We start from the raw sequence: 25,791 nt of genomic DNA, 5'->3' as shown, positions 1-25,791 counted from the left end.
TTCTTACGCTGCCCCCCTTTTGGGAAACTCCAAAGCCCCCTAATGTGAGGTAGCTTATAAGACAACCTTGTTTAGTGTAGTCCACACCAACCTACCTCCCAAGATGAAGGTATTGGCATCTCCTTTTCAATACCCGCTCTCACATAAAAAAGAAAAAAAAGTATAAGCATTGTAATAGTGGCTCTATTCCAATCCATGCATTTGGTTTGCCGGTTGCGGAGAGATAGCATCCTTAGAACTGCCCATGTCAAAGAGGACAATGAACTTATGTCTCCTCGCAAAACGCTAGACTAGGGATGGCTATATTATGCACACTTGAAGGTAAAAAGGAAAAAAGTACAAGCACTATCTCACATGAAAATTTCGATTTTTTTATTAAAAAAAAAAGTAAAAGCTCACTATCAACACTAGATCTATGCCAATCCATGCACTTTATGTAAAATTCACCAAAAAAAAGGCTACTATACAATGAAGCTAGACGAACAATGAAAGAGAGTACGCTCGTGTGCAGGATTGGCTATATTATGCTCACTGTCCAGCTGCAAAGGCCTCGACGGGGAAGGTTTTGGTGATGCCGGCAAAGCTCTTGAAGTGGATTTTGCCTGTGGGGGGGTCATCGACGGTGATTTCACCGACAGGCGGCCAGAGGAGGAGCTCCTTGGCTTTGACGCCTTTAAGCTTTTTGATGCGGTACTTCTCGATGTAGCCCGTGATGTGGGCGTCGTAGCTCACCAGCTTGCTGGCGAGCTTGAACTCGTGCTGCACCTCCTGCTTCTGCGTTATCCACATGTAGCCCGTCTCCTTCACGAACCCTATCTCCACCACCTCCGCCAACGGCAGCAGCCCAGTTGGCAGCCCATACTCCTCCAGCAGCGACGCCGCCTTCTTCAAGCTCTCCTCGTGCCCCGCCCACACGCTCGCCCCTTGCTTCTCCGCCTCAACTTCTTGCGCCATTGTTGATGCCCTGCAACCTAGCAAAACATGTGATTCTTATCATTAATCAAGCTATGTATCTGATAATCTAATTTATTCATGGACCTGCGTTGTCTGCTACCTTCTCTCTCTTACCTCAAATCTCGAGAGACAGCAGTAGATCAGAGCTTGAAGGGCACGACGTAGCCGTTACATGTAATATAGCACTACAAGGTGTGACGCTGAAATAAGGAGGCCAATTCGAGGTCTCGGGCCTCGTAGGCTTCGCCAAGAGGAGGGACCGCGTTCATACTCATTGGCATAGCCTTCTGGCCTCACTAGTATGTGCTCCCTTTTCTTGTTTGTGGCCAAGTGCTTGAGCTATTTTTTAAGAGGAGCTGATGTTGGCATATGTTGCCATAATTCACATATTAAGGCTACATGGTTTTAACTAATTAACTATTATATTACTTAAGTGAGGAGGAGGATTGGGAATAATATTAGAGGCCAAAGTGTGCATCTAGGTGGGGCATGCCACATGGGTTGGAAGTTAGCCATTGTTGTTCCACATGCAAATCATTGTGGAAGGCAACGGGCCTTTAAATGGTTACATTAGCACCTTGTTGGTGGGTAGGAATCCAGTCATGGTTGTTCCACAAGCAAAGAAATTTTTAAGGCAAAGGGCCTTCAAATAGTTACATTAGCACCTTGTTATGTGCATTTCTTTGGTTATTTAAAGCATACAAACCAATAACAATAACCCAAAGTATAAAAAACACTAATTTTTGCTTCTTTTTATCCTCTACTCTCCAACCTTATTCACTTCTCATTTGTACACATTGCTTCAAGAAGCCTTGTCTTAGGGAAAGGGCTTGGGTGGGCGGGCACAATGAGGACTCAAAAAGGAATAAAAAAAGCAATGGTTGCTTTCTCGATAGCAGTGCCAAAGATGTTATGGCTTATACAACATCTTGCAAGAATGCTCAAACAATAAGCTATGCTTACCTTAACTTTTCATTCGGACTTCGATTCTTGAGCTTATATTAATTGAAGACTCCAAGTTGTTCCACTATTTGGTGCGAGCTTCTTTGTAAGATTCCTCCCCAGTCTCTCAAGATGTCCAGTATCTTCCCCTGTAGTCAAATCCCTCTTCATAAATATAAAAGATCTTGTTTCTACCAGTTTTAGCCTAGAGAGAGCTGGATTATGGTCCAATCAAGGTTTCTATGGGCCAATAGGATTAATCCAAGTGTTGGGATGAGATAAATCCAATGAATAAAAAAACCCAAAAATGAGTAAATGCTCACATAAGATGAAGAATGACCAAGTACAAGGTTTATTAGTTAAAAATTAAGAGATATTACTAAAAAAATGAGATATTTTGGAGAAACTTAAAACTCTTTATCGTCTTTTACAAGCCTGTAAAACAAAGAAATTGGAAATTAAACCCCTTGACTCTTATGGTGGTCAGCGTATCTTAGACCAATGGCTCTACAAACTGTGGTTATACTTCGAAACCATGACCCTTTCTGATTCCAAAAAGGTGATTTTTGTGGTATCCCTCCTTAAAGACACTGCTTTATTGTGGTGGCAACAATGATAGCACGCCGGAAAATCGGTTACAACGTGGGAAAAAATTCGAGCAGGTCCTTCGTAAAAGCAGTTCATACCTGCCAATGCTAATTTCCAAGCCCGTACTCGCTTATGCCATTTGGACCAAATTGGTTCTTATATCTCCCAGTTCACCAACTTGATACTGGAGATTGACTCTTTGTCCCCAGTGGACAAACTTCATACCTTTGTTGAAGGTCTTAACCCCACACTCCGTGTTTTTGACACCTTGGTAAGGAGAGGGGGACCTTTGAGGTAGGTGCCTCCTTCACATGTGTGGAAGGGTTTTTAAATCAAAAAAATTGTGATATTTTTATCTCTCCTCTCTCCTGGATCAAACAGGATACAAAAAGGGGAGCTAAACTTGTCAAAATCGTGTCCAAATTCAGTCAAACTGAAGCTAGAAAATTGTAGAGCCCAGTTGGACTCAGATAGTGGCCTCCCTCACCTATAAATAGACACTCATTCTTTTGTATTCTCATCTGTGAGCTATACCATGACGCCAGTATTACATTAAAATAATCATATTTTCTAGTCATATCCTCTCACTGATGAGGAAGAGCTTGACCCCGACGTTCGCAAGGCTCTTCACACAACTCAGCCAGGACCCTTCAAAGGTGAAGGGGAGAACTTGGGCGAGGCTGTGCAGAAGTGGCTTGAGGCCATGGAGGAATATTTTGATCACCGGATACAACGAGAGGAGCAAAATGGCTCTTGCTAGGCTGAAGATTGTGGAAACAGCCAAGGTGACATGGAGAAACCATTGCGACACTAACCATCTGGATAGGAATACCCAGTCCTGGAATGATCTCAAAGCTTATCTAAGGAACAGATTTTGTCACCCAGATTTTTAGAAACCAAGATGAATGAATTCTTAGAGGTAAAGCAGGGGAGGAAAACTATTGAAGAATATCACCAGGCATTTGCTCTTCTCCTCAAGTACTCACCACCACTAGACGAAGAGCAACTTAGGGCCAGGTTCATTCGGGGAATGAACGAACCTTTAGACACCCTGGTCAAAAATGCCAAGCCAGTTTCCATGGTTGAAGCTATAAGAATGTGGCGAAGGACTTCACCAAAGCCTTCATCATTAAAGTCCCGCCAAAGCCAGCTCCCTCATCCTTCAAGAGATTCCAGACACCGGGAAGTTCTTCCACCCTTCTACCTCTAAGGCATTAGGAAAATTTTGGACTCAAAAGAGGGCTGTTTCAACAATAATATAATAATAGACACATAGATTGAGTGACATGTAATCTACGAACGAGATTCACCGGTGGTGGGACCTCTGTACAAACCCACCCAAAACGTGGAGAAACTCTTATCTTCATGAAATATTAAAAAAAACCATCACCTAGTCTTAAAATATTTAAAACCGTTTTTTTGTCAGAAACTAACACAATAAAAGAATGTTTTCCACATTCCTGTGTTAGACGTGGAGCACTAAAAAATTCTTTCCACCACCCCTAGAACTAATGAAGCTTGAATGCTTGGAATAGATAGATACACATTCTCCTGGTTATTCCCTCAACTTGGTTCCACTTTTGAATCTCGAAACATCTTTGGCGCCCAAAAGAACACACCGTCCCTCATTTCTTCTTCCCTCCTTGATCCACAAAAGCGGTTAGCTCAGTCATCCACTTTCTGCTACTTCTTCTTTCTCATACGTCTGTTAATCTATCATGGCACCCGAAAGTGGACTGAAACGAGCAAGGAGCAGTATCTCATCTGTTGTGTTGTATAACGTAAAAGACGAGAACAAAGAATGGATTCCCCAAGTATACAGGAAGTACTCTTGGGTCACTATGCAGCCAAGAAAACAAGGCCACTACCGAGTGAAGGGAAAGGCATCTGAAGACTTGGCCAAACATTGGAAAGGAAGGATCCTTGACTTTAAGATGGCACCAGGAGGGAAAACTGTCAAAGAAGTGTTGATCCAGCATGTATTCATGCAAAAAGAGATCAACGTGGGACCATTGGAAGAACTTCCAAGACACAGACCACATTGTAAGTGCTTGTGTTTTGTATTTCAATGTTGCAAATAAGGTGATTGATATACATTTTTTTGCTTTGCACAGATTTGTACCCATCCAATCTTCAGGAGTGGGAGCCTGCACAATGCTTGACGGGATTCTTGAATGTCGTACATGGTGAGGTAGGGGAACTTCAATATGAAGGTCGTGCACCAAGTGATCTCGCAAGAAGTAGAACATATTTCTATGACTCATTTTATACCTTGCCCACTCAATCGAGTCGACATGGAAAGTTGGAACGTATTCCGTTGCTCGCACTTGATAGTCCTGAGTGACCATTGCTTGACACAGAAGTGATAGAGTCATACAGGACTAAAATGTTTAATGATATTAAATGTGCTATGAAGCCTAGCACTGGTGCAAGAAATGTCCACTTAAGTTTGTTTTTTCCAATTGCATGCTTTGTTCATTTATTTTCTGATTGTAAACAATTGAGAAAAACTAGAACAACTTTTGTGTGCAAAGATATAGATGAAGCCTGGCTTTGTTTGACAAAGGAGAGTGAAATCATCAAAGGGAGATGATTTGATCGAATGTCGATTGAACACCTCCGACATTGCATTTCGGTGAGTGGTATGACATTATAATGTATTTTTGTGAAATAGTTACAACGCTTATTTGATTTACTCGAAAAATTATCCTAATGATATTTTGGAATCACATACTATATTGTTAGGCAACATCTGTGCATGTCATTTACTTATAGAAGGTGGCGATGGATCAACAACAATTGGGAAAGCATGGACCAAGATACAAGAGATGGCAGCCACTCTTGCTTGATAGATATAGTTATGATTCGACAGGGTCACCCATCTTTGACATTGGAAGTGGAAGAGAATTGGACTCTCGAATATGTTAGGAAGGAATTAGAAGTAGCTATTCAGAATCCTCCAGATCAATTTTGCTTCAAGCTCGATGGTCAGAAGCTAAGTAAAAGAAGAGAGCATCAGATCATTTGTAAAGATGTTGCAGCCCCACATGAATTGGAGGCACTAGAAGATATATGATGTGACCATGTATACGGTGACAATGTATTTTCCATATGCAATAAACTTATCTATTCAGAACATTGCTTTTGTAATGCTTTATTGTTTAAAACAATGTAATGAAGGTAAAAATTTCCCAATTGAATTTTTATGTACACAAAAAAGGCTTAAAGTAAGAAAACAAGCAGTGAAGGAACACAGTAGCAAATTTGATCCTCTGATTTTCAAATTAAAAGTGCATTTACAATTGATGTTCTCTCTCCAATAACACTAGATATGTGCAAAAAAATATAAATGTACATGTATAACTGACAAACGTACATTTGTTGGAAGAAGGAAAAAACTATTTATTACTAGAACCCATAGGTATCGGCTTTAGGATGGAGCCATGGCTCTTCTCCCAAGTATGGAGCCCATGTAAGAGGCTCAGGGGGGCCTATCCCCCCTCGTGGATTGGGCGGGATGAAGTCCACTGGCCCGTCTGGAGGCATAACTTCAGCGACCTCGATCAATTTCGCAATCGTTTCCTCCCTAAACGTTTGGACGTCTAGGTCCACGTAGCGAGACATTGATGGAAACTGCCATCACAATTTATCAAGGCATAAATAAGATCAACATGACAATATACAAGAAGATAAACAAGAGAACGCATGCGTATGGGAGCTGAAAAATGCTTACATCCTCTGAAGGGAGCTGAAAAATGCTTCGTAGCAGCAACATTGCATTAAGTGCAACCCTCCACCCACAGCTGTGGCCATCTTCTTGTTTGGGGACACTAACCCTTCGGATGGTCGATCGATCCAGGGTGTCGATGTCCATGCTGAGGCTCTCGTAAGCTGCCATTAGTTTCTTGACACCACTGTAAACAAAGACCAATCATTATCCTGATCAATCCGGACTTCTAACTCAAACAATAATATGTATCTTAATGATTTTTACTTACAGCAAAACATTTCCATGGACACCAGATGTCGAATTTGCAAGGTAAATGACATTTTCTTGCACGTCGACTGGTAGAAGACTCCAATGGGAACTGCACAATAGATTTCTATTAGTTTCAATCCAAAGGAAGCACTATATAACTCGTGTACGGTGATTCCTATAAACATCATGCAAGAGAGATAGAGAGACAAACTCACTTTTCATGATATGCCAAAAAAAATACTCGGGCATCGTCCAGCTGGACCTCCCGAAACCAGTTCAGCACATCGAGGTACGGAACTGACTCTACTAGCAACAGTGTTGAGACCAGTGAATCAATCTGGAACACTCGTTGCTGTACATTCTCGGGCAATTGCGAAATAACAAAACTTCACAAGGAAACATATCAAGAGTGAGGCATAAACTTTAAGAGCCAAGAATGAAAAATTGTGGGAGGATAGAGAAAAGAGTATACCTTAAAACACATCTGAGCACTTTGTCGTTGACTTCAGTTTTAGGATCAAACAGAATGTTGATTTCTTCAGCATGAATCGGGAAATAACATCTATGCCCTCTAATATTAAAGGGTACATAGAACTCCGCCAATAAAAATTGTAGCGCCTCACGATTCATGGCGTGGAGTGCGCGAACATTTTCCCTTTTTGTTTGCAATGCAAGCATTGCAGCTTGATGTTCCCTTTGAGCGCTTGTCATTAAATTTGCCCGAGTCTGATGTTCATGATCTGGACCTCCCTCGGTCACCTCTTCAATTCTCACTTTTTGTACAGGACGGACATCCAAAATTTGTAACATTCGTTCATCAGTAAACGTAATTGGTCTAAGTAACTTATCGTATCTGAAACGAAGGGCTATTAGGCTGAAAAAATCTTTGTTCATTACTGTCACCCTCCTGTGTGCATGGGCAGCAAGAACGTAACTATCCAAAAAAAATTTGATCATCCAATCTTCTGTGGCCTCCTGCAAGCAAAACAGGGCCGATGCGTTCCACCTAAACAAAATTCCATTCTGCTCACAAATTCTCCTGGCAAGCCTTTGGAAAGGCAATCTGGGAATAGCAGCTGTCGGGTGCTTCATAAACTTTGTGATTTCTCGCAAAGCTGCCGAATGCTCTGCGAAACGCCTTAGTCTAGGCTGCGTTTTGGACAATCGGGAAGGACTGCTTGATTTCCTGGATCTTGAGGCTTTCAGAACGCCCATCTTCTTCCCAGTAGATGAGGGAGCTGCATTGTCAATGGGTTTAGCTGTATGCCTTACACGAGCAATCTGAAAACGCAAGAAAAAGCAAAAAACTTAGCTATTCAGTAGTACACGATTAACAATTCACCATAAAGCGGCGAGAGATGGTGGCCAAGAAAGCAATATGCACTTCCTCGCGTTATGGTGAATCCATTCACCATAACGCGAGATGAAGGCCCACAGAAACACAATAATCCTCCTCGCATTATGGTGAATTCATTGACACCAATAAGAGGCGGATTATCGTGCATCCTTTGAGCTTTGATCTTGCGTTATAATAATTTGATTCACCATAACGCGAGACTAAGAGCCACTCAAAGCAAAACAATCCTCCTCGCGTTATAGTGAATCGATTTACTACAACCGGAGGAGGGTTCTCCCGAATCTCTTACCATTCCGTCTTGCATTTTGGTGATTCGATTCACCATAACACATAGAGCAGTATTGAGATTCTAATGACTCGTCGTCTGCTTTATGGTGAATCGAATCACCATGACAGAGGGCAAACAGTCGAAGAGAAAACAATGGTAGAGGGCAAACAGTCGAAGAGAAAACAATGGCAGAGGGCAAACAGTCGAAGGAAAAACAAAACAATCAAGGATTATACAAGAAACTCACAAAACAATCAAGTAATACACTTTCATCACATTCTATGAGTGGGAATGGATGGAGACTGTCGTGTAGGAGGTGAATTAATTGACACCAATAAGAGGTGGATTATCGTGAATCCTTTGCCCTTTGGTCTTGCGTTATGCAACTCTGTTGTATGACTTCCTCTACAAATGTCGACATCATGATTTGCACCCTGTAATTTCGTTGATGTTCAATTGCGATTTTTCTCTGGAGGATACATTTTCTAGCCATCATGGATACTTTGAAGAGGCAAAGCAAGAGTTTGATGAGCTCACAAATGAAGAACCAATGATGATTGATGGGAAAAATCACATTCATTTTAATCTCAAGGTGTTGTCGGAGAAGAAGCAGAGGTTAAACAGGGATTGGCACAAGGTACCATGTGATAAGAAGAGAGCTTTGCTATGCCCTTTTCACAAAAGAAAATGCCGCTTGATGGAATACTCTTATGCCTTCTTATGCTTCTTGCACATGTACGTGCAATTAACAGATAAAGAATGTACAGAGCCGCATGCAACAAATGAAAGTGAAGACATGATTTCTCGTCAGGCTAGTCCCACTGTTGAGGATGTTGATGAAGAGGAGGACACTCCTCATGTGATTGAGGAGTTCAATGTTGAAGAAGAGAGGAAGCTCAGTTCAGCGGTTGATATTGCGGCAGTTAGAGAACAAAACAGTGATATAGGTCAGCTTGTGATTGAATCAGATGACTCCTCCCCCATTCCAACGCCATTACTCCCCTCCTACCAAGTAGGAGATTCAGAGTATATATTGCTGACAGACATACAACATGTATTTAACTTAAGGGAGGACCATTGCATAGCTTTCATAGCCCAAAATCTGGAGGTCGATGATAATTTTGTAGATGATGATGGGATAGATAAGTACTTACTAGTGGATAGCCATGTGAAAGACACCGAGTTCCTATCTGCTCTACAGCAACACTAAAGATGATATATGCTGATGCCCTTAAATATGAAGGAAAAGATGCCACAGAGGAAGAGCTACAAGAAGCAAGGGAAAGACTGAATATTACCAACATGGGAGGGTTTAGGGATGTGCCAAATAAGTCAGCGGAAACCGTTCCTAGTTCGAGCACTAATTTATGGCAAGACGCCTTGCTTGAAGTAGATGAGAACCAAGAGGTTAGTTTTTTTTTGTTGTGGATTTGGCTTTATCAACTTTGTCCTGAAATGTTTGGTGATGTTGTTTCTGGCTAATGCTCCTTTATTTTTTCAGTTGGAAATATATGAAGACACATTCCTCAAACGTGCTTCAGGCAAGCATATGGCGGGATTGGGCCACGATTCGACACTAGGAACATATATACATCGCCTAAAATTCCCTCAAATTGTGATATTTCACGCTAGCTTCTCCAAGGACAATGCAAGTTTTCCTCTGATGGCGATAAAGACTCTATCCAGGTATTTAGGTGGCTATTACTTAAGGCTGAATGCAAACAAGGCAATACTTCTGGAGCGGCAAGCAGCTGTTCGAATTTTTGGAGAGGGACCTGGAGTATATTCGTTGAGATGTAAATATTATTTAACATATGCTGCTTACGAGTTGGCATGTGGAATCACAGATCCTAATCTGTTGAGTGATTGCGGGAAGAAGCATCTTCTTAGAACAGCAAGGCCAAAGGTCCTTGTTGTGCCATTGATAGAGGATGATGAAGATGATGTAGAAACTTCATCAAAAAAGGCTCGGCTGGGGGAAGTCTCTGCTCTAGATTAATAGATTTAGATTATTCCAGTTGCTAAGAAGTTTCTTCATATTTCTCAATACTCTTCTTGCTTACCATTAAAAACTATGAAATGTATATATATTGGAAACATTTATATGGGACATAGATGAAAGCTCTTGTTCTTTTAAAATCTTTCACAGTTACATCATTGTTTTACAATATGTTTTCAATGATCAATTTTCTTCCACACTCTGCCCTGTCTTTGTCGTTGTCTTAGCCATTCAGCATGATTTTGCTTTCCCTGTAAGAGGAGACATATATTGAACGTCTCCGTTCAGCCTGAACCTTTCTTATTGCACATGACACAGCTGATTCAGCATGTTTGATCTTCACATGAGCCCTCACTTGAATCCGCCTATACCACCACTGACATAGTTGCTTCATGGGATTACTTTTCTTCATTCCTCCTCCATGTTGAGTGGCCAGCACAACGTGCTTGCCAATGAGATCTTTCCATGCCTTGGGTAGACCAAATCCCAAGGCTTCCAAACTCTTCCGCAAAAAAGGTTCCATGTGCATGCAAAATGTGCTACAAATGCTCAACAACAACAAGACATTTAGTATCGTACAATATTTTTTGAACAACAAAAAAAACTCAAAGCTGTAGGTTTTCAAGTAATAACCATGTATTGTGTCAAGTTTGTCGCACCCCATGCCTTTTCATAGCTAGTGTAGAATTCTGTCACATTTGCCTCAAATTTCTCAACATCCCCATCTTCAAACCTTGCTTTTTGCAACAAAGGTGCTAGGCGATCAAGTGCCAACCACGCTTTGGCCTTTGCCACCCTTGCTTGTCTTGAAGAGTCTCGATCAGGTACAGCTGCATGAAGCTTCCTCCACACCTCAAAATCTGTACCCAGATGACCTCTCTGGGTATGATTAGATAAGAATTTTCTAGCTTTTGCACCTCCAAAACATGGTTTGCTAGGAACATTTCTGGTCTTCCCTGATCTTCTCAAGTCCTTCTCAATCTTCACTTGACCACAATGTAAACCTGCATCTAAAAGCACTTGCTCTATTTTTTTAATAGTTCTTTCACTCTCTACTACTGGTTTCATATTCCATGAAAATTCGATGTACATGTAGACTAGTTTCTCAATTATTCTAACCAGTGCATGCAAAACATAAATATGAACTCTGATCAAAGGGATAGGAAGAATTGGATCCCAATTAGGATCCACTCCTGGAGCATCACGATTTGGGGGTTCACGCCTATTACTGATTGCAGAGACACCTCGTTCGGTCATGCAATACAGGCAAGGATACTTGGCCATTGCTCCTTGGGAAATATCAAACATGCATTTCAAGGTTTTAAGATCTGCAGCCAGGTGCCATTCAACCTCATATTCACCATATCCTTCTACATAAAGCTTTTCGCCATTCGACTGCTGCTGGGATAGTTGAAGGAAGCTCAGTCTGGTTGAAGTACCACTTTAGAATTTCATGGGTCTCTGTTGGAACCTGTTAACAACAACAGTTAGATTGTCTACAACATCATAACAAGAGGATAGCAACATAATATTCTTTTTTTAAAAATGGATAGCACGTCACCTCAAATGCAGCCAGCCACCAAATCTCATTTGCGGATTGTACACTAAAGTGCTTCTCATCAGCATTACTGATACTTGCATCCAAAGCTCTATTCATTAAAGTAATGCTAACCCTTTCCAGCTTCTGTCCTTTGATCACCTCACTCTCATCAAGTTTTAAAACAAATTTCAGTCTTCCATTGCACTCATGTACATTGATGTCATAAAATTTCACCATAGCCATTTGTAATTTCCGAACATCCATGATGAAATTGTTGAACTCTGTAAGCTCTATGATTTTCTGTTCCCTGCTCTTTTTAGTCACTCTCAATGTACTAGACACGTGACAAGGCTCTCCAACAAGTTCGACCATTCCCAAGTTGAGAATTTTTGAGGTTTGTTCACGTGAAATGGTTTTGGAATGGGAATTACTGTTTTTTTTCCAAGCTTACAATTGAAACCCTCTTTAACTTTATTAAACAACATCCTGTAAGACTTTGTGCTTATACCAGCCATGTCACATATACCTTGTGCATCTACAGGCGTGAATGCTTCACTCACCTCCTGCCAAGGATTGCTTTGCTATGTCTGATCGAAGTCTTGCAAACTTAGGATGCTGTATTGCTGACTCCACGATGTCTTTTGTCAAAACTTTGCCAAATATATCAGAACCTTGCTCTTTTGGACCCACAACATCTGTGACCATCCTGAAGCAACAACGATAGCTATTTCAGTCCTAACTATACCACCCCCACACCCAATCCCCCATCTCCAAAAAAGGAACTAAAGATGAAAATGAAAAGTGAGTGCTCAAAGAAATTTAAGCTCAAAGAAATTATAGATCCTAATACCTGCAAGCTTTTACATGACGCTTCCATTGGCCACCTCCAACATTGAGTTCTTCCAATGGTTTGATTTGTCTCTTGCTTAATCGAGCACCCAATGGCGTGTCTTTCAAATATTACAATTTTCTGTTGAACTTTTCAAGTTGTTTTCGAAGGTGTGCATTCTCACTCTCCAATGTGAAATTGTTGATTTCTCGAACTGCCAAAATTTCATTCTTCTCCTTAATAGTGTCCTGCATCTTACAAATAGTCTGCTGCAAATGATCAAACTCTTTTTGTAACCCAGCACAAACTTTTGCTTTGTCCTCGTTTGAAGCTTGCAAAGCTGTTGTGATCGATGCCAAGTAAAAATTCACACCTTCAAGCATTTTTATTCTGGCATCTCTATCACTCAAATGTCTTTCAAAGATACTTTGACATTGGCCAAACAGTCTTTTGCAATATCCAAGCAATCCATTTTCACCCTCACACACAAACTTGAAGAAACTTGTCAACCCAAAGAATGATGGAGATTGAGAGGAGGTTGGATCTAGTGGGTAAATACTACCATCCAACCATAGGTCCATATTTTTCTTTCCTTCATTTCGAAGCTCAGTAATGTGGGCTTCGCATGCTGGCCTAGACCAATTTCTCTTACAGCAGGGAGCATAATCAGGTTCTACTTGGAAGTGGATGTTCACCTTTTTCTTCTTTTGCTGCACAGGTTCCATTGCATTGTTCTGTGCTTTAACAACACCAAAAAGCATCATGAACTCACACTTTAACCAAAAAAAACCAAAGATATTACACTTATCTCCCGTGAAGAAGATTGCTTCATTAAAACCAAAAGACAACATCACTAAATAATATTGTCCATCAAACAAACTTGTTGGTATCCTGGATGAACCAAAATGTACAGAGTACTTGTAAGCTCACAACCCTCACTTGAAAAAGGTAAGAAATGGGATTGTTATTCATGCACAAGCAGGTATGGCGCATGAAGAACAAATACTTTTCCATCCTTTTTCAAAACTTGCCTCCTTGAGAAGAAGAGAAAATCAAAAACCTCCCGCTCAAAACAATTCGGATTTGGAGTGGTTGTGGTTGTGGAGTCGGGAAGACAATGAGGGAGACAATGCAAGATGATGGGTTGCAGGGACGAAGTTCGGTTCAAGTTTGGTTAGCAAAGTTGGCTTCGTTACATTCAAAAGTGTAATGAAGAAAGAGAGTGGTGTCTTTTTTCAATAAAATAAGGCACCATAGTGGGAATAAAAAACTATACTTAAGATGCATTGTTTTGAATTAAAAAACACCCTACATGTCAGTTAATGGAATAAAGAACTCAAAAATGATGCAGGTACCCTCCAATATTATATGTGGATTTATTGGCTTGCTTTGTCCACATCACCATCCCAAGGGATCTCTTACAAGGCCCCTTTTTGAGTCCAAAATTTTCCTAATGAGACACTAAGGTCCCAATCAGAATTTGGAGTCAAGAAGTTTCAGGAATGAAGGAAGACCTTTTCCTTGAAGCTCTTTCTCAAGAACTCTGGCTCTTTCAAGAATGCAGAGGGAAGAGCTTCGAAGTGAGAACAGGTGCTTCGGCGGATGTCAAGGGTTTGGGCACTAGCTCAAGGATATTACCCATCTCCTTCTATGGGCCAAGGAAGCCAGTGTCCCAAAGTTCAGAGACAGACTCCTTTGTATCAATCCAATCAGGGTCCCCCATGCCAAAATCAGGGCAACCCCAGAAGAGTGCCAGCTCAACGTGCAGCCTCCATGCAACGCAGTCTCCAAACTCCCTCCCAGAATTGGGGTAACCAAAGAGAGAGAGTTCCACCTTAGACTGCAGCAGCTAGAGCCATCACTATAGTTGAGGAAGTGGAAGAAGAAAAAGGACAGATCTATGCCACAATTGAGCATCAGGGGAATAATCGCCAATTTTCTGTCCTCTAGACTTCGACAAAGTACCAAGGTAAGTAATTCAAGCTTTTGATTGATTCATACACAGTACACTCATTCTTTTATTTCCCCAGGATGTCTACATAAGGTAGTCCTAAATAAAAAAATGAGGGAAACCTATGCAAGTGGAATTGGCCAGTGGAAAGATTCTTTTCACACACCTTGAGACAGACCTTATTCAGTTTAATGTAGATGGGAACGTAACAGAGTGCTAGTTGAGAGTCCTACACCTGGAAATCTATGATGGAATCCTTGGAATGGATTGGCTCCATAAGAATCAGGCTGACATTCATTGACCACCTCTTTCCTTGACCTTCACGAGAATAAAGTTCAAGGAACTGGAATTTTCGGATCCCCAGTGCTACAATTAGTCAAGGCTTCTAAATTGTTAAAAGGGCTCAGAAAGAGGCAAACTATTCATGTCATTAAGATGAATCTGGTAGATATAAAATGCAAGGCTAAAGAACCAGAGTGGTCAAGTGAGTATGCAGATGTGTTCCCAGAAGCGCTGACTGAGATGCCTTCGTCTCGCGAAGTAGATCATGAGATTCAAGTTAACCCCTGGAGCTAAGCCAGTAGCCCAGCATGCATACAAAGTGCCAGTCCCTTTGAAGCCATAGAACTTAAGGAAAAGTTAAGACAACTGTTAGAGCAGGGATTTGTCAAACCCAATGTCTCACCTTGGGGTGCGCCCGTTCTCTTTTAGAAGAAGAAAGATGGAACGTTAAGACTCTGTATATTGACTACAGAGGATTGAATCAATTAACAATTAAAAATAAGTATCCTATCCCTAGGATTGATGAACTTCTAGATCGGTTAAGTGGGACCCAAATGTAAAGATAGATCTCAAATCTGGGTACTACCAGATCAAAATCAAGGAAAAGGATATCCCGAAGATAGCATTCAATACTCGCTATGGGCATTATGAGTTCACAATCATGCCATTTAGATTGACTAATGCCCTAGCAACGTTTAATCGTCTTATGCAAGATATTCTCAGAGAATACTTGGATGATTTTGTTCTAGTCTTATTTGATGATATCTTGGTATACTCAAAGAATATTGTAGATCATGAAGATCGTGTGTGCAGGGTCCTGGAAATCCTAAAGAAGCACCAACTCTTTGCAAAAAAGAGAGCATGTTCTTTCTCTGTTGTTGGACTAGGTGGAATACTTGGGATTCATAGTGTCTAAAGATGGGATTTCTCCTAACCCTGCAAAGATTGAAGTAGTTGTAGATTGGTTAGAACCCAAGACGATAAAGGAAGTCAAAGGATTCGTACGATTAACTGGATGGTATAGGATCTTTAGACCCAAGTATGCTCAGAAAGAATCCCCTTTAACTAACCTTCTCAAGAAGAGTACCCTATTTTAGTGGTCTGCTATGTGTTAGTGTGCCTTTGATAAGCTGAAGATAGCCTTATTAGTAATCAACCTTGTCCTTAAATTGCCAGATTTGACCAAACCTTTTGAGGTAGTTACTGATGCCAGTGGGTTTTTGCCTTAGGCGGTGCTCTTATGCAAGAAAGTCATGCAGTGGCCTATGAATCCAGAAAGCTCAGAACACATGAGAGAAATTATGTTGTCCACCATGACTTGGAGTTACTCTCAGTAGTTTATGCTCTAAACCTTGATGACAGATCATCAAAGTCTGAAGAGAATCTTTACCCAAAGGGATCTCAAAATGAGTCAAAGGAGATGGATGCAGACCCTACATGAATTTGATTTTGAAATTAAGTATCGACCAGGGAAAGAAAATGTGGTGGCAGATGCACTCAGTAGAAAAGCCTCCTTGCTTGCAATTTCAGTGGTGTCAAATCCATTAATCAGTGAAGCAAGGGAGAGAATCATGCAGGACAAATTCTTGGCCCCTATTGCTACCCTTCTGATGCAAGAAAGCAAGACTCTTCAGGAAATGAGTCGAGTTCTTGGGTACAAATTGGATGAAGGATGCATGTATTATAATAATCAACTATGCATTCCCAATGATGAGGGAATAAAGGGAAGGATTCTAAGAGAAGCCCATGATAGCATGATAGTAGGACATCCAGAGTTTATAAAAACCTATATGTCTGTGAAGAAAAGCTTCTTCTAGCCAGGACTCAAAAAGGATGTACTTGATTATGTGTGGCAATGCTTAATGTGTCACAGAATCAAGGCAGAGAGAGTCAAGATGCCAAGGAAACTGCAGCCTCTAGACATTCCATAGATGAAGTGGGAATGTATCAGTATGGACTTTGTCACTGGATTACCTTCAGTAGTGCAATCACGTTACAACTCCATTTTTGTGGTAGTTGATCAAAGTTGCCCATCTGATTCGAGTAGTTGATCAAAGTTGCCCATCTGATTCGAGTAAAAGAAACATACACTGCAGTGGACGTTACCATAGTTTTCCTTAAAGAGATCTTCAGATTGCATGGCTTACCCAAGAGGATAGTAAGTGATAGAGATCCCAAGTTCACATCGAAATTTTGGATTGCATTCTTTGAAGCACTAGGAACTTTCTTGGATCTTAGTACAATCTATCACCCACGAAACAGATGGCCAGACTGAAAGAGTGAATCAGGAAGATATTCTTCGGTCATGCTGTGGTAGGGATCCGAGAAGTGGTTAAGCCATTTGCATCTGGTTGAATTTCCTAAAATGCTTCTTATCAACGAAGCATTGAGATGAGTCCTTTAAAATCTCTGTATGGATAAGATTGCCTTACACCATTGACTTGGTCCGACCCATTGATTAGAGTCAAGATGTCTAGACAAATTCTTGATGACATGGACCAGCAAATGCAATCAATTTGTAAAGATATTAAGGCAACCCAAGATAGGCAAAAGTAGTATGCAGATAAAAAGAGATCAAAGAGAGAGTTTGAAGAATCAGATATGGTCTTCATTCGAGTATGACCAAAAGGAAGTTCTTTATCTTTAGGGAAGTAGAAGAAACTCTCTCTCAGATACTGTTTACCATATGTTGTTATAAAGAAAGTAGGCGATCTAGCTTATAAACTTCTTCTGCCTCTACTTCTCAAGGTACATAATGTATTCCATGTTAGTTTGCTTAACCAACCCGAGTCACGTGCTTGATGATGAACAATTGATTTCTCCAACTCAAGGCTAGATGGTACTCCAGCCTAAAGAAATTCTTGACGTTCAGGGGAGAAGGTTCTCAGGAGCAGTCTCATTAGAGAATTTTTAGTTAAGTGGAAGTTCTTCCCTCTAGAAGACGCCACCTGGGAGAAAGAAGAAGAGATGGAAAAAGATTACCCCTACTTTGCAAGATGAGGACATCTCACATTTTTCAAGTGGGAGAGGATGTAAGATTCCTCCTCCTCAACTTGAATAATGAATAAGCTTTTACCTCAATCCCTTGTAATCATTCCCTATTTCATAAAGCAAGAAAATATTATTTTTTCTTGTTTTTTTGCTTAGAGAGAGAAAAGTTCTAGAGAGAAGTAATTCAATATTGAGATATTTTTAGATATAAAAATTCTCCTAATATCTAAAATATCTTTTCTCCCTGAAACAGAAGTTCAAAATAAATTTTCCAATGTGCATTAGGAATCAATTAAAAATGATATAAGGGACCTTAGCCTAAGGGTCTACATTTTCAGAAATTTTTGGATTATGGTCCAATTAAGGTTCCTATGGGCCAATAGGATTAATCCAAGTGTTGCAATGAGATAAATCCAATGAATAAAAGAAAATACCCAAAAATGAGTAAATGCTCACATAAGATGAAGAGTTGACTGAGTACAAGGTTTATTAGTTAAAAATTAAGAGATATCACTAAAAAAATGAGATATTTTTGAGAAATGATGAATTTTTAACACCTTGGTAAGGAGAGGGGGACCTTTGAGGTAGGCACCTCCTTCATATGTGTGGAAGAGTTTTTAATTCAAAAAAAATATAATATTTTTATCTCTCCTCTCTCCTGGATCAAATTGGATCAAAAAGGGGAGGTAAACCTATCCAAATTCAGTCAAATTGAAGCTGGAAAATTCTAGTACCTAATTGGACTCAGTTAGTGGCCTCCCTCACCTATAAATAGACCCTCATTCTTTTGTATTCTCATCTGTGAGCTATACCATGCCGTTATTACATTAAAATAATCATATTTTCTATTATCCCTTAAAAATCCTTTACTTTTGGGGAGCTTGGAGCTTCTCTCTCTCTTCAACAACTCTTGGAGCTCTCTTCTCCACTTGCTAAACCAATTGATTGGTTGGGGGCTTCACTTCTAAAAAAAGAAGCAAGCTAATCCTTGAGGTAAGAATGAATTTTATGGTTTTTTGTTAATATTCTCAAATGACCTCTTCTCAACCCCTCTCAAGCTTGAGACGTTTTCTAATTGATTGTTTTAAATTCAACACAAGCTTTCCCTAATAATTTTAATGTGTAATCAAGAAAAAGTTAACCTTTATGCTTAATTAGAATGCTTTCTTATGTATAAGGATTATGATCAGTAATACTATGATTTCATTGAAAGATTGTTTTAAAGACACCCGAATCTATTAAAAAGGCAATTTTATATTGGGTGTGTAAGTAGTATGACTACCACTACAAGGGATCGGGCTCATACCCGCGCTCCTATAGCTGCTAAAAATGACGTGAAAAAAAGTAGCGGGCCCGTGTATCAGCGCGTGTATAATCGCGACCAGAGACATGCATGTAAAAGTGCGTGTATAATCGCGGCTAGAGACATGCGTGTAAAAGCGCATGTATAGGACTGTTCAAACGCACTGATACACGGGCGTATACACGCATTCTATCAGTTTAGCTGCGCTTAGACGCGCTGATACAAGCATCTATACACGTGTTTTGTCAGTTTAGCTGTGCTTATACACGTGTATTTCACAGATTTGACGCGTCTATACACGTGTGTTTTACAGATTATCCGCGTATATACACGCGACTTTTTGCAGAGTTAACGCATTTATACATGCGAACAGAGAGCCAAAAAAATCCAGAGAGTGCTATTTGGTACCTGAATGCTATTCCAGCATTCCAGCACCCAATAACACTCTCTGGATTATTTTTTTTGGGTGCATTGGACCATCCACGAGGAAGATTAAGACAAGAACGACATGAATGCATACATTGTCAATACCCAATTCAAGACAGACATGAATGCAATACTATCGATTCACGATTCAATATTACTATCAAAATTTTATGTGTACACATATATAAAAGGGAGTCCATATGTCAAAGTAGCCCATGGCTTCAGTTACAAAAATATATATACAACCACATCCTCAATATGGAATGTGATACTATAAGTCTGAGTACTACTCAGACCCAGATGATGACTCGGTGCTCCCTCCATGCTCAGATGAGCTCACATCGGTCAGAATGTCCGATGAGTAGTGCTCACGTCCACCCTCTACAGTGGCGGTGGGTGGATCATCAGTAGCTTGTGCCTGTTCAAGTAATATATAGTATATAAGTATATATATATATGTAATTCAATAAACCAAAATCATTCGTTTAGAGTTTTCAAGTACCTGTCGACCGTATGGTCTCATGGCCATCTCAAACTATGCGTCTGTAATACGTCCCTCAGCTCTGAAGATGGCCCAAGTGTCACGTCTACTATGCTGGCGAGCATACCCAGTATCGTGGGCTGTGGGCTTCCTCCCCGTAACCCGTCGTCGGTGTATCATAATCTACACAATTTGTAAGATTAAAACAATCATAGAATCAATGAATTAAGTAAACAATCAAATAAAGTGGCAAGATACTTACGAACTCTGCCTCCCATGACTCGACGCCGCTAGATCCAAAATGCGAAGATCCAATGGTCTCCATCTAGATCCGTCGTGCCTCCACATGCTGCCTGCTCTTCACGCCACCCTCTACTCGCTTCTTTGCCTCCTTCCACTCACGTTTGTGCACAGTTGGCAGGTTTCTCGGCAGGATAGCCACCCGCAGATACATTTAGCCCATCATCGTACGTGAGTTTTTTAAGGTGAGATCTTTTATTACTTAAGATCTCCCTTATTCGCGTCCTTCCCCATACATCTGAGAATGTAGCATGTGGGGGATTGGGGTACCGACTACGTACAGCCTCTATCACCTCCCCAACTAATCGGCTATTTTGATCTTTAAATCTAATAAAATAATTTCTATACAAGTTTGATACTACCCCACGCATGTACTCCATTACCTCTTTCCCCCTCGCATCCATCACTATCCCGCCCCTATCCGTCACATCATAGCAGATCACTCCCTCCACCTCTCTCATCTCCTCCTCATCCGAACTGTCTCCTCTCTCATCTCCTCCTCATCCGAACTGTCTCCTCTAACTCTTCTCCCTCTATCTCCTCTCTCACCGCGTGCCCTACTACCTCCCCCACCAAAGCACCCCCGCCGCATCCTCCACTCCCACTCTTCCGACTACTGCGGGTGGAGTCATGACTGGGGGATTGTCTACGTGACGGTGGCTGTGAGCCCTGATGTGACGGTGGCTCTGAGGTTGTACGTGATGGTGGCTGTGAGCCCTGACGTGACGGTGCTTGGGAGGGTGTGCGTGAGTGTGTCTGGGACGAGGTATGTCTCCTCGTCAATGGGCGTGGAAGAGGAGAAGCTGCATGCCATCTCATCGGACTCGTAGGCATAGACGACAGTTGAGTGCCCTGGATACTCGCAGTAGGGGTATAGACACCAGGCATGGAAGGAGGGGGATGGGCATACATGTACTCTGTAAGCTCAGCTGGACCAGGATGGTGCCCAAAATGATTTAGCATCTCCATCAGCCAATTGCTGTACGCAAATGGATTGGATGAAGAACCTAGATCCATAAAAAGAATCTGCAAAAATAAAAGTATATACATGATTGCATCAAAGCACAAATGCAATCTAGCACATATGATTTTCCACCATCAAACTGACATCACTAATGCAATCTAGCACATATGATTTTCCACCATCACTATCTAGAGAATTCACATCTTCAATAACAGTCAGAACTATAGAGTTATCCTCCTACAACTCTTCAAAAACTACATCACTATCACCACAACATCCATCTTGTGTGGTTATCTTCAAAGGTTGCACACACATTATTGCATGCATGACTATCACCATCCTCATGTACATCATGGGCTGTCTCTTCTAACACAAATACCATCATCCAAGCCACCTATCAGCTCTAAGACCATAGAATGGGGAAACACAGTCGCGTGTATACACCTGTCCAAAAACGCGTGTATACAACCGTCCAAAAACGCGTGTATATATGCATAAACCGTCTGTGCAGACAGGACACAAGCAGACATACACGCGTTCCTACACGCGACCTGCGAAAAAAAAATTAGAAAGTGACCGACCTCCAACAAATCATCCTTATAAAAGGCCCACTGTCGCCACCTGTCATAATTGTTCACCAGAGAAGGAGAATGACGGAGACAAACCCATAAAGGAAAGAGACAATAGCATAAACAAATCTGAGAAAAGAGACAGGGCAAAGGACAAACTGACTCACCAGGTCCTCTGAAAAAGTGAGTCTTCTTTTTGGTCGGTTTCCTTCACCCATGTGTGCTTCTTGTCTGCTCCTTGCACTTAGGTTTAGTGCTCTATTGGAAGAGGCAACGACAAAGGAGAGTAGATCTATTTTTTGAAAATGTTTATTTGGGGAAGGCGGTTTTTTTTAGGTGAATAGGTCGTCGCGTGTAAAAATGCGTGTATTTTCGCGTTTATAATAAATCAGCCACGTTTATACACGTGATTTTTAGGATGTAGCTACGTTCTTACATGCGATTTTCAGGATGTAGCCACATTGATACACGCGATTTTTAGGATCTAGCCGCATCAATACACATGATTTTTAGGATCTAGCCACGTTAATACACGCGATTTTTATACTTTCATTTAAAACTGATTATGATTTTGTGTTTTCTGGTTTGTGTTAGGATGTCATCAACCTCCTCAAGCAGTTCTGGTGAGGATGAGACAATGCGTCATCGTAATCGCGATGTGTGGTTGGGACAAAGGATCAAGTGTATGTGTAATCGATGTCAAGGATGCATTGTACGAGCACGTCGAATTACCTTGAATCACATCTCCATGCATGGAGAATGGAATCAAACAGGTTTAGAGGTGAGTAGATGTAAATTGATAGTATTCAAATGACTCATGGTATCCAAATTAAATTAATGGAGTTGTAATATATATACTCTAATTGAAGCAGGATGCAGTACCACACCCTAACATGGTGCCCTACGCGCGGCGAGAGCACACAAAGCGTCGACGAGATGATGCTGGAGCTTTGGGATCTATTGTCAGAGATGAGTGGGAAAGGGATGACAATAGCCCTGCACCCCACGAAGTTGTGGAAGAGGAAGTGTTTGATGATATGGTGTGGTATCTTTTTAAGGATGATCCCAAAGGTATGGACGATGATGATATGGAACAAGAGCATCTTTACAAGGCTTCATCGACACCGATTTTTGAAGGGTACACATTCTCTATTTTACGTGCTTCACTTGAACTACTCAATATACAAACAGTTTATGGATGGAGCAATGCAAGTCTTGACGCATTATTGAAGTAAGCATTCTAACTTGCAAATTTGAATTAGTGTTTTAGGGTATAAGGTTTAGGACTAATTGATGATATTGGATGCAGGCTATTATCAAACAGTCTTCCAAAGGGAAATAGACTACCCACCTCAAGAGACATAGCGAGGCGCTATGTGACATCTCTTGGAGGATTGGATTATGATCGCATACATGCATGCGTCAATGATTGCATTCTCTTTCGTGGGATGCATAAGGAGGCTCGACATTGTCCCACTTGTGGTGGTGAAACAAGGTATAGAACAGATGTGAAGAGTTTTGATGTACCAAGTCTTACGACGCTTTCCTATAATTCCTCGCATCAAACACATGTTCAAGTGCAAATCCATAGCAGAGCTCATGTCATGGCATTCCTCACATTGATCGGATGATGGCATGTGGAGAATTCCCGCAAACACTCCTGCTTGAAAGCATATTGAAGATGAGTGGCCCAGCTTTAAAACAGAGCCTAGAAACTTGAGACTTGGCCTAGGTATCGATGGAGTGAATCCATTTGGTTTCAAAAGCACTGCATACAGCATGTGGCCAGTTGTGTTGGTGAATTACAACCTTCCACCATCAATGGTGATCAAGAAGGGACATCTTATGTTATCCCTTCTAATTCTAGGGAAACATAAAGTCAAGCATATGGATATTTATCTCGAACCGTTGATTGATGAATTGGAGGAACTATGGAGAGGTGTTGCAGTGGTGGTGGACATTAGTAGGCCTCCCTCCTCTTGACACTTCGACTTAAAAGTAGTGTTGATGTGGACAATGCATGACTTTCCAGGATACAACAATTGTTCTGGTAAGAATTCTAATTACCTCCCTACTCTAATACTATTGGCTATATTAATTATAAATATTGACTTTATTATTCTAACTTTTATTTATATTTTAACAGGTTTGAAAACATCGGGTAAACATGCATGTCCTGTTTGTGGCCCTTCGTTAGCACATGAGTATGCTGATGGTTTGTGTAAGACCATATTCGATAATCATCATCGATTTCTCCCATCAGATTGCTAGTAAGAGTAACATTCCTCCACAAACACTTCGTGCAAAAGATTGGAAGCGTATTTGGGAGTCTACAAATATTCTTCCTCCAGATGGCATGAACAGGTGTAGTAATGTTTTTCAATCTTGTTTTGTGTAGTCTTTAATTGGATTAAAGGTCACATAGAGTAATCCCTTGTGTAGGTATTCCATTTTTTTTCGGCTACCGTATTGGAGCCATCTTAAGATCAACCATCTTCTTGATCCCATGCACATCTTCAAGAATGTGGGATCTGGTATTTGGGAACATGTTATTTGTAAACGAGACAATGCTAGCATACTGGTGGAGGACTTGCGGGTCGTAGGACGTATGCGTCAAGCTTGGCCACCATGAGAGGAGGGTGGGCACGTTCGTCTTCTGCCTCCATGGATTATATCAAAGAAAGAGGATAAGCAGGTAAAGCAGGCCATCACCACTTTGTGTACTCCCACTGGATGCATGAGATCATTGAAGGGAGCCTTTACAACCACTAAAAAAAGATGCGTTGAGCAACTATAAGGGTTGCAGTCCCACGATTGGCACAAGATGCTCCAAGTAAGTGTTTTCCAAGTCTTGTACGTTGAAATTAAATTTTGTAATGCCATAAACCATACATACATGTGCTCTTATGTGCGCAGTTCATACTACCTACTACTAGCATCAACCATTGTGCAAATAAGAGTTTGAAAAAATGTATTTATAAGATGGGCGAGCTTGAGGTATGTAAAACCCATGTCAGATCACCCTTCATTATACCTTGCAAATTGAACATGCATGAGGTATAACGTACTATTCATTTATTTTTCAGATATGTTAGCTCCAAAGCAATTGATCCAGCCATGTTGGATGATGTGCATGTTATGGCAGTGGAGGTGGTTTGTTTGGTAGAGGAGACTTTTCCGCAAACCATTCTCACAAGTCAACTACATCTCATTGTGCATTTAGTGGACGAAATTGCTTTATGTGGCACTGTGCATACACGCTGGATGTTCTTCCTAGAGCGCTTCATGAAGACCTTAAAAGACTTTGTGAGGCAAAGTGCAAGGCCCGAAGGAAGCATGGTCGAGCGTTGGTTGATACAAGAGTCTCTTGTATATATTTTAGAATTTCTTGGTTAGGTGGACAGCTCTTTGCCACGACTATGGAGCAATAAAAAGGAAAAGGACAGAGTAAAGTAATTGATAGAACATTGATTGATGATCTCAATTTCACTTGCATCCTTAATAGTGATGTGATGAGCAGATGGGTTACAAGATATGAGGATGCAAAGACAAAAAGGTAAGCAGAAAGAGCTCTCTTTTCGAGGCAACATGGCTCGCGTAAGACGTACCCTAAGCATCTAGCAACACTTCCGAATGATATCCATGTTGATTGGTTGCATGAGGAAATGGAGAGAGCAGAGAGCGACGAGGGGCTGCATATCACGGCGGAAGAATGGGAGTATGCACGAGGATGCATGTTAAAGGTACATAGAACTAATGTTTTGCATTAGTTGTAAGTGATTTGCTTTTAATATTTATTCACATTGCGTACACAAATATTGCTTCTATTTTGGTCCAGTGCACTATGTTCAATGCTATATGGTGTGAAGGCAAGCATTTTCGAACACAAAGAATTGATGAAAAGAGGATACACAAGATTGCGGTGTCATTAGTAGCTTTGAGGGAGCTAATGAAAAAATGGATGATTATTGTGGCACAATCCAAGACATATTTAGGCTTGACTTTCGTCGCTTCTTTGTGTATGTTTTGGATGTCAAATGGCAAATGAACGTGGTGGAAAAAGGGCCT

At 40.9% G+C, this 25,791-nt stretch overlaps 1 protein-coding gene across 2 annotated transcripts in view; it reads right to left on the bottom strand.

Moving 5' to 3' along the window:
- Positions 1-422: 422 nt before the first annotated feature.
- Positions 423-25,791, bottom strand: part of LOC147604838 (uncharacterized protein At5g01610-like) — a 70,712-nt gene continuing 45,343 nt past the window's right edge. Inside the window, exons 1-2 of one of the 2 annotated variants that reach the window (XM_086794549.1) lie at positions 1,069-1,151; positions 423-971 (exon numbers count right to left, since the gene is read on the bottom strand). In XM_086794549.1, the coding sequence (XP_086650675.1) occupies positions 529-954 (426 nt within the window). In that variant the 5' untranslated portion in view covers positions 955-971; positions 1,069-1,151 and the 3' untranslated portion in view covers positions 423-528. Of the gene's footprint in view, positions 972-1,068; positions 1,152-25,791 lie in introns of those variants that run through there. The other variant, XM_086794550.1, reaches the window with a different exon arrangement.

The sequence above is a fragment of the Cibotium barometz genome, chromosome 61 (assembly GCF_041138505.1).
Source record: "Cibotium barometz isolate CiBa-2024 chromosome 61, ASM4113850v1, whole genome shotgun sequence".
NCBI lineage: Eukaryota > Viridiplantae > Streptophyta > Polypodiopsida > Cyatheales > Cibotiaceae > Cibotium > Cibotium barometz.
The sequence above is the reverse complement of the archived record's forward strand: the minus strand, read 5'-3'. Positions and strand labels throughout refer to the sequence as shown.